This window comes from Dendrobates tinctorius, unplaced genomic scaffold (assembly GCF_039654945.1).
Source record: "Dendrobates tinctorius isolate UK_male_01 unplaced genomic scaffold, ASM3965494v1 ptg000032l, whole genome shotgun sequence".
Lineage (NCBI taxonomy): Eukaryota > Metazoa > Chordata > Amphibia > Anura > Dendrobatidae > Dendrobates > Dendrobates tinctorius.
In genome coordinates this window covers 17,314,773-17,325,000 of record NW_027361700.1, presented here as the reverse complement: position 1 = coordinate 17,325,000, position 10,228 = coordinate 17,314,773, and the positions used below count along the sequence as shown (strand labels likewise).

General features: G+C 42.7%; 1 protein-coding gene across 2 annotated transcripts in view; it reads left to right on the top strand.

Annotated features, from left to right (window-relative positions):
* The window catches only part of EPOP (elongin BC and polycomb repressive complex 2 associated protein), a 3,618-nt gene extending 1,288 nt beyond the window's left edge, over positions 1 to 2,330 (top strand). Inside the window, exons 1-2 of one of the 2 annotated variants that reach the window (XM_073572507.1) lie at positions 1 to 631; positions 1,242 to 2,330. The exon at positions 1 to 631 is cut by the window's left edge and continues 1,288 nt beyond it. In XM_073572507.1, coding sequence (XP_073428608.1) covers positions 1 to 403 — 403 coding nt within the window. In that variant the 3' untranslated portion in view covers positions 404 to 631; positions 1,242 to 2,330. The other variant, XM_073572506.1, reaches the window with a different exon arrangement.
* The last annotated feature ends 7,898 nt before the right edge of the window (positions 2,331 to 10,228 follow it).

Below are 10,228 nucleotides of genomic sequence, written 5' to 3'. Positions count from 1 at the left end.
GTGTTACGCCAGGGGCTTCAGAACAGACTTGAGAGACTTGCACCCCGCCATTACACGAAAATGTAGTAAGTCCCCTGGTGGCAAAAGGCCGGGGAGGCCTAAGGGGAAGGTGCTACTAAAGAAGAAGAGGAAGATTCGGGACAGGAATGCCAATGGAAAAAAGTCTGCCTCCAACCCTCATGCACCTGTTAGACCCCCATTTAGCTTTTTGGGGAATTTTCCAGCACCCCCCTCTCTTGTAGTAGGAGATGATGGGGACTTGTGTCCTGCTTATTCTCTAAAGGCGCAGGACCCTAAAGCTGTGCCTAGAACTCACCCTGTCTGGGGCTGGAACCCAGGAGGAAATGCCATCCCATTACCTCCTAGTCTGAAATTTAGGACATTCCCTGTGGGTGAACTGTGATTAGGAAGCTAACAAAATATTTCAGATATCAAGCGGGTCCTCCTGGAACATCATCTCTTGGCCCTACAATAACTACGGTGCCCGTTGGCATGATTGGCATTCAGTAATGAGTAACATGCCTTTAGGTGGATCAACTTGAGTAGGTGCTAGTTCTGCTGCATTGACTTTGCTTTCATCCACCATAGCACACAATCAAACTATATGTATTTATTGTAATACTCTATGGAGGTGAGCTGTGTTGCTCTTTGTTTTTTTTTGTTTTGTTTGATTTTTTTGTTTCTATTTTTTTAACACTCGTTGAATTTCAGCTGTGGTGCTACGGATAAATATTTTGGAGAGCAAAGTATTTTTGTATCTTTTATGTGTAATATTTTGTTTATTGACCTGGTTTTCTTTTGACTTGTGTTTTCTATATATATAAATAACCCTGTTATAAAACCAAAAGGATTTTTTTTTTAAATTTTCTGGGTATTAATGAGAAAAAAAAAAGAGAAAGTAAGGCTAAACATGCCAAAGTAATATCTGTTCGCTGGACCTAAGTTTCCTGAGTTGAGAAAACTGGACATGTCCACAGGGAGATCCTAAATAAATGGAGGTAGACAGAGCAGGATGGCTGTAGCCTGATAGAAAGTGAAGAGGTAGGAGATGATGGAAAGAGAGGCAGAGGGGGGGTGGGGAAAGTTGAAAGGAAACTTTTTTTTTTTTTTTTCGTTCCCTTAATGAGAAGAATGGAATTGGTATAAAGACATATACACATCATATTGTTACCAGCGGCCCAGGATGTATTGTGCTATTTATTATACCATTCACTAAGCAATGCTGCATTTTGTTCTTGCAGGAAGGCACCAAGAGGTTATCATCCAGCTGCTGACCCTATGCCAAACTTCTGTTAACCCTATAGGCGATCCCACAGAAGAGGCATGCAACCTCTTAATGGCCCCTTATAGTTGATTAGAAGATCCAGTTTGCTGGTGTGAGGCCGGAGGTCAGAGCACGCTGGGACTTGTGTTTTTTTTTTTTTTTTTTTTTTTTTTACTTTAGGTGGTACAGGAAAAGTATATTGAAGCACTGAATTTTGTGTTTGCACCTACAGGGTTAACCCAAGGCAGCCTGCATAGCCAATGTATACCTCTGTGAGTGCACTGGGGTCAGCTCCCTAATCTGATTATTGTGTGCAGGAGAAAACAGACATTCACACAAGGACTTCTAGTGTTGCTACAATAAGAAGAAATAGAAATTAAGCTAAAAAAAAAAAAATGGTGGTCAGATTGCGAACTGGTAGAGCGATCACCGATGTGGATTACTGGCTGGGTCTCAGGGAATGGGTTAACGTAATTTTGTGAAATTTCCTGCAACTGTGTTTTTTTTTTTTTTTATTTAAGGAGAGACTTTTATTTTCATGCAAATTAGGAAGACATGGGTTAATGCAGACTTGACCCATGTGTGTCAGGCACAAAACCAAATCCACACAGGAGACTCCTCTCCCCCCTCGGCCCCCACACCCCCTCTCTAGGAGGCAAGAGGAGGCCTGTAGTGATGCATCAAAGGGGCATCTCGCTTGAGATCTTGTGCCAACCCCTGCGCCATACTAACCGGAATCTTTCAGTAAGTGGCTATTTACATCTAAATGACATCCTATTAAAGGGAGTGGGGAGAGGTGGGGGATGTGTAACCAGGCCCCATCCTAGAAGATTGATTTCTGAAAGCACAGTCCCACATAGCGTTCTACTATTCCCACATTGCCCTCCATACATTTAATCACCTCCAACGATCTATAAGTTGCCTGGACGCCCAAGTTCATTGTTGTTGTATTTATTTTTGATTTATGGAGTTAAATTCAAGCAGACGTAGAGCAAAAGTATTTTTGTTTTCTGTTGTGCAATATGAAAGCCAAACTGTTCAATAAAGATGACTCTTGAAGGTGAAATATTGTGCTTATAGTAGGGTATATACAGTGAGATTTCTTGCCTGTCTGAATTTTGCTGCATCAAACCAATTATTGTAATTATATGACCAATCTTTCCATAGAAATTACACAGGGAAGTCCATTGTCAGCGTCTGACTAGTCGACTATCTCTTGACCCTATGCCTTTCATTTCTTACATGAGGAAAAGTCATCTAAAGCTTTTTTAAAATTCCTTATTTCTTTTATAAACCAGGCAAGAATGTGCCTATATCATGTTAAATGTAGGCAGCATGTGACTGCAAAAGTCTATTTACTAGGAAAAAAAACCACTGTGTAAGGCACTGTACACATGGAGAGTATTTGGTGAGGCTTTTTTACCTCAGTATTTGTAAGTGGAACAATCGGAAGGAAAGCATAATAGAAACACGTCACCACTTCTGGATTTATCACCCACTCCTGGTTTTGGCTTACAAATGCAGAGGTAAAATACTGACCAATTACTGAAAGTGTGAATGTGGCCTAGTCAGACGGCCGTATAAATCAGACCGAGATGGGAACACAATGCTCAGATTGGCAGCGGCTCTCCAGACCCGAGTGTAACGGCTTCATGTATTCCTATGTAGCTGTCACGCTTGTCTCGGGAGATCCGCCGGCCGACCGAGCACAGCGTTCTGATCTCGTTCCGATTTATACGGCCATCTGAATGCGCCCTTGCCCGCCATGTTAGGCTGCAGCTGGCTGTAGAGGTCCACTTAAGATAGGCCGGTACTTGGGAACAATAATTCCTAAGTAGGCTCGCTTCCTAATTATCAGCCTGTCTAAACAAGCTGGCAGTCGTCCAATGAACAAGCAAACGCTTGCTCATTAAAGGGCCTGTCACACTAAGCGATATTGCTAGCAATATCACTATAGCGTCACTGGTTTTTGTGACGTAGCAGCGATATTGCTAGCGATATCGCTATGTCTGATACTTACCTCCGACCAGCTCCCCCGCTGGTTATCGCTGATCGCGCGAGAACGTCCTGGACCGTTTCTCGTCGTCAGCTTCCTGCTGGGCTTCCTGTGGCGCCGACAAGCGTGGACGCGGGCGGGAGGACGTCAGGATCGCCGCGTCTGACAGGTAAGTAGCGACCCCTGACTCCTGCGATGTCGCTGGTGAGATCTGCCTGTGTGGCAGCTCACTAGCGACCACTTAGCGATGCACCAGCGATCCTGACAGCGTCATATCGTTGTCGGGATCGCTGGTGCATCGCTAAGTGTGACAGTACCTTAAGTAAGCTGATTTTTAAGAATTGTCATTTTCAGGCTATGTGCACACGCTGCGGATTCACCAGCAGATATTTGCGTGCGGATCCGCAGGTAAAACCGCAGGTAAAGTGACGTGCGGTTTTCCTGCGGATTGGCCAGCGGTTTTCCCTTGCAGGAAAACATGTCAATTCTTTCTGCGGATTTAAAACCGCAGCTTTTCTGCAGTGAAAAAAATGCAGCATGTGCACAGCGGATTATAATAATAAATTTTATTTTTATTGCGCCGACATATTCCGCAGCACTTTACATTTCAGAGGGGATTTGTACAGACAATAGACATTACAGCATAACAATAATCACATACAGTAGATTATAACAAATACCAAGAGGAGTGAGGGCTCTGCTCGCAAGCTTACAGTCTATGAGGAAAGAGGTAGACACGAAAGGTGGGTGGTAACAGTTGCTCTGATTGTATGGACCAGCCATAATGTTAAGTGTGTAACAGTACAGACACAGAGGGCTAATGGATGCATAAAGCATGTGGGAACGTGATGCTGGGAACCTGGTTATGGTAAAACTTTTGGCTCTGCCACACAGGGATAGGTTAGGTAAATGTGTTGAGGCGATAGGCCAGTCTGAATAAATGCGTTTTCAGGACACGCTTAAAATTGTGGGGATTGGGGACTAATCATATTGACCTGGGAAGTGCATTCCAAAGAATTGGCGCGGCACGTGTAAAGTCTTGGAGACGGGAGTGGGAGGTTCTGACTATTGAGGATACTAACCTCAGGTCATCAGCAGAACGGAGGGCGCGGGTAGGGTGGTATACTGAAACAAGGGAGGAGATGTAGGGTGGTGCTGAGCCATGGAGGGCTTTGTGGGTGAGGGTAATAAGTTTATACTGAATTCTGGAGTGGATAGGTAGCCAGTGTAATGACTGGCACAAGGTAGAGGCAACGGTGTAATGATTGGTGAGGAATATGATCCTGGCTGCAGCACTCAAGACAGATTGGAGAGGGGAGAGTTTAGTAAGAGGATTGTAAATCCCATAGACTTACATTGTACTGTACACTGTCTGCAGAACTGCTGCAGATCCGCAGAGGCCAAATCCTCAGCGTGTGCACATAGCCTCAGCGGCACATCGTCCTTCAGAAACTGGAGATGTGCTGCCAATAACATGATGTTCTGTGCGCATGGAAGTGTGGTTGGCATGTGTAAACGGGCCATTAAACGTCTAGTGATCGGCTTGCATGCAGCTTACGGTTGATGTTTAATGGCTGCCATGAGTCTGTCAGTATAGGCCCTAAGCCTTGATGCAGGATTTTTTAGTGCATATAGAAAAGTTAAGGGTACGCTGACAGAGACCAGAAATTCTGGTAAATTTTGAAACTGGCAGCATGTCTTCATTGGTTGCTGTTTTAGCTGCAGCAACATGTGCAGATTGAGAAGTTAAAAAAAAAAAAAAAAAAAGCAAAAATGCTGTACTCGCCTCACTTTGGGGCTCCTATGGCAATTCTCCCCTGGTGCCCCGGTGGTCTCTGTCCACTTGCAATGTTGTATAGTGTATATATGTGACCCTGAATCATTTCAGAAGACCAGAAACCAATGTGGGACCATGGAATGACACAGAAGTACCAAGGAATATCATTAATGTTTTTTTCCTTAATTTTAATGTAAGCATTTTTACATTCCTCTATTAAAACTTGGTGCAGATGCTTTTTTTTTTTAATATCCACTTTAACAAAAAAAACTTGGTATATTTTGCTTTCCTTCTATTGTTCTCTTCTGAATTGAAAAACAACGTCCGTCTCCAATGTTTTGTCTCTTGTTTCTAGATCTTAGAATCCCCAGAAATGTGTGTGTATGTTATATTAGCTTTTTGAATGAAAGTGTTGTCTTGTCATAGACAATGATTTGTTTAAAGGGGTTGTCTGGACTTGGGCTGCAAGCCTGCCGTCACTGTGCGCGAGGAATGACGGGTGCATGACTGCAAGTAAGGGTATGTGCACACGCTGCGGATTGGGGTGCGGATTTGGCTGCGTGGATTTTGTAAAATCCGCAGGTAAATCTGCAGGTCAAAAGACCTGCGGATTGCTCTGCGGTTCTGCTCTGCGGCTTTTCATCTCCTCAATGGAGGAGATGGCAAACCGCAGCGGAATCCACAGAAAGAATTGACATGTCAATTCTTTCTGCGGATTGAAAACTGCAGCAAAACCGCGCGGAAAAATCCGCACCGTCTGCACTGCAGTTTTCGTTTTCCATAGGCTATAAAGGTACTGTACACCGCAGCAGCCAAATCTGCTGCGGGACTGCAGCAGAATCCGCAGCGTGTGCACACACCCTAAGTGATTTGCATACATGCGGTCATATGCCAACTAGATGTGCGTGGCCTCGCTCACTGCAAGCGTATTGAGTGCGGCTGGACAAGTCTAGCCGGAATGTGGATGGAAATATGCAAATTGCATACTTATGGTCACATGATCATCGGAGAATCCTCACAGTGCTCAATGCGGGCGATGTGAGGATTTACAAGTTTGCAGTCACAGCCTAAGGTCGGACACCCCCTTTAAAGTATGACACGCCACTAATTTCTAATCGGTAAGGTTCTGTAGCAAACAGAAAGGAAGAGACATAGCTTTCCTAGAGTAGCTATCACTCATTAGATCAGGGGGTGTCACACTAAAATTGGGCCCGAGCCACTTACAAAAATCCTATAAGGATGCAGGCCACCTGTTTAAATTTAGGCTGTAGCCATACGATGACTTTGGCCATGACAAAGGTTGCGCGACCAAAGTTGCAGGTTGCTTGAAAGCAGAGGTTAAAGGTAGACCACAAGAAACATTAGGCCTGGGCTGCTATTACAAGGCAAAGTGGTAAGGAATGTGGGATCTGAAAAAATTGGGGCAGTGCCCTTTTAAAAGAGAGCGAGACAACAGGAGGTCCATGATAGATTTTAGTGAACTGAAAAAATGGAGCAGAGCTCCGCATGAAGAAAATTGTCAGATAAGTAGATGCTGCCTCATGGCAGCCAGGAGTTTTCACCCGATGTAACGTTGGTCGGTGCACAGGTCCAGCGGTACCAGTGGATGACTGCCTCTGGCTCTTAGTACATGCGGCACCATACAGGCAAAGCCATGGTATCCACACGTTACTAGGCCACACATGGGGATGGTGAAGTACAACGGAGATCGCTTGGGTGCATCTGCTCCCACTAACTTCTGGTCACACCCTGCGCTCAAAAGTCAATGGGAATGCACACCATTGTTTTACTAGCAGGAGTCGCTGCAGTCTAGAATAAATTGCTTTGCGGACTGAACAAATATAACTGGCAGTGTGGACTAAAATGTGTGTGGTGATGCTGGCATTACTGTCATCCATTAATCATTTGTCAAATGACTATCATACTGTAACAAGATAGAGAGAGTGAGTGTGTGTGTGTATATATACAGAGAGAGAGAGTATTTTGTGTCTTGTTCCCACCTGCATAAACATTGAGTTTTTTCTAGAGAGGTCTACACTCACTTTTGCATTTTTTTTCCGTTTCCCTTTTTTTTGGCAGTACTGATGCAGATTTAATGCAACGTTTTTTATTAATCCATTATTGGTGCAATAATAATGAGATTCAACACTTTAAAAAAACAGTTACATTTCAGGTTCCCTATAGAAGTCTATAGGGGAAAAAAATGCACCAAATATCAGAGTTCCACGGCATCATTAATCAAACAGTGGGCGTGAGAGTTCATAAAATCATATCCACTTTGCTTCAACTGTCAAACAATAGAATTTGTGCCAAAAAAAAATTGCAGCAAAAAAAAATTATAAAAACACAGGATCTATGTGAGAGCATGGCCTCGGGTCAGAACTTGTATCCACCAAGATATAATTGCAAAATGTTTTCTGTTTATTGTTTATAAAAAAAATCTCTTAACTTTTTTTATGCAGAATTCAATTGTATCTGTCAGTATGATCAACTCTGCTAAGCCATCTATATGGACTTGTAGGTCATATGAAGCTGAATAAAATGATACCTTGATATCTGAGACCCGATGTCTTATTCCAGAGAGATCTATGTTTTTGTTAATATGTAAAAGAGCTGTTAAGATCTATTGGACTGGACACAGATCTTCCTGAGAATCTGCCCCCAGAGCTTACTTTAAATCACACCGAGATGTTTATTTAGACAGTGTAAGATATGTAATGACAGTCTGCTCTCCTGATCCAGATGTCTCACATTGGTAATGCCCCTATTCATTTAAAATAAGCTCTGGAGGCAGATTCTCTGGGAGATCTATGTCCGGCCCATAGATCTTAACAGCTCATTTACATAATAAAAACACCAGTTTCACTGGAATAAGACACTAGATGGCAGATATTAAGGTATCATTTTATTCAACTCTGTATGACCCTGGACTATAGGACTCTGCATGTCCATATAGACAGCTTAGGAGGGTTGACCCTAATGGCTGATGCCCTTTAAAAGTGTAGTCAACTACACCGTGTGCAGAATTATTAGGCAAGTTGTATTTGAGAGGATTCTTTTTATTATTGAACAACAACTATGTTCTCAATCAACCCAAAAGACTCATAAATATCAAAGCTTTATATTTTTGGAAGTTGGAGTGGGTTTTAGATTTGGCTATCTTAGGAGGATCTGTTTGTGCAGGTGCCTATTACTGTGCAGATTTATTAGGCAACTTAATAAAAACCAAATATATACCTATCTCACTTGTTTATTTTCACCAGGTAAACCAATATAACAACACAATTTAGAAATAAACATTTCTGACATTCAAAAACTAAAAAAAAAAATCAGTGACCAATATAGCCACCTTTCTTTACGATGACACTCAAAAGCCTTCCGTCCATTGACTCTGTCAGTTGCTTGATCTGTTTACGATCAACATTGCGTGCCGCAGCCACCACAGCCTCCCAGACACTGTTCGGAGAGGTGTACTGTTTTCCCTCCTTGTAGATCTCACATTTTATGAGGGACCACAGGTTCTCTATGTGGTTCAGATCAGGTGAACAAGGGGGCCATGTCATTATTTTTTCTTCTTTTAGACCTTTACTGGGCAGCCACGCTGTGGAGTATTTGGATGCATGTGATGGAGCATTGTCCTGCATGAAAATCATGTTTTTCTTGAACTATACCGACTTCTTCCTGTACCACTGCTTGAAGAAGGTGTCTTCCAGAAACTGGCAGTAGGTCTGGGAGTTGAGCTTCACTCCATCCTCAACCCGAAAAGGTCCTACAAGTTCATCTTTGATGATACCAGCCCATTCCAGTAACCCACCTCCACCTTGCTGGCGTCTGAGTCGGAGTTTTGCTCTCTGCCCTTTACTGATCCAGCCTTGGGCCCATCCATCTGGCCCATCAAGAGTCACTCTCATTTCATCAGTCCATAAAACCTTAGAAAAATCAGTCTTAAGATATTTCTTGACCCAGTCTTGATGTTTTATCTTATGTTTCTTGTTGAAAGGTTGTCGTTTTTCAGCCTTCCTTACCTTGGCCATGTCCCTGAGTATGGCACACCTTGTGCTTTTTGATACTCCAGTAACGTTGCAGCTCTGAAATATGGCAAAACTGGTGGCAAATGGCATCTTGGCAGCTTCACGCTTGATTTTCCTCAATTCATGGGCAGTTATTTTGCACCTTTTTTTATCAACACGCTTCTTGCAACCCTGTTGGATATTTGCCATGAAACGCTTGATTGTTCGGTGATCACGCTTCAAAACTTTCGCAATTTCAAGGCTGCTGCATCCATCTGCAAGACATCTCACAATTTTTGACTTTTCAGAGTCCGTCAAATCTATCTTCTGACCCATTTTGCCAAAGGAAAGGAAGTTGCCTAATAATTAAGCACACCTTATACAGGGTGTTGATGTCATTAGACCACACCCCTCCTCATTACAGAGATGCAAATCAACTGATTTACATAATTGGCAGTTGGCTTTCAAGCCTATACAGCTTGGAGTAGAACAGTATAAAAAGGATGATGTGATCAAAATACTCATTTGCCTAATAATTCTGCACACAGTGTATGCTTTTCAATACAGTTTTTTTTTTAAAAAAAAGTATACCAACACAAGCAAACAAGCATATGCCAAGAGCCTGTTTTGTCCACTATCTGGAATCACACATGCATTTTTGGGTGCAAGCTTCTGAGCCAAATCTAGGAATGGATTCCAAACAAATGGGAAAAATAAAAGATGAGCTATTTGGATTTCTTCACATCACATTGGGGCCATACATCTGTTGTATATGTTTGTATGCCAGATACGATGCCGTATTGTTCCCATAAGCTTTCATAGAAGGAGTTTATTTTTGGCATATGTTTCACATGTTTGTGACAGTAACGAATAGTGCATCTTCCTCTTCTGTTTATTTTCTTACACAAACATCCATGGGCGGCCTGATGGGTAAGCAAAAAGAAAGGCAATCAAATGGTTCCGCGGTAAGTATTTTTAGAATATTGGTAATGCGTAGCTATACATTAAAAGCTGGGGTGTGCGTTCTGGATCATGTCACGCTGTAAATGGCAGAGTATTTTTAGAGCGAAAAACTAATGTGCTGCCTTTGATCAGTGGATGCTGATACACATAAGCTGACATGCAATGTTCTTTGTTATTTTGTGATAACAGGGTGGTTAGTTGGGGAGGGGGTTTTACAC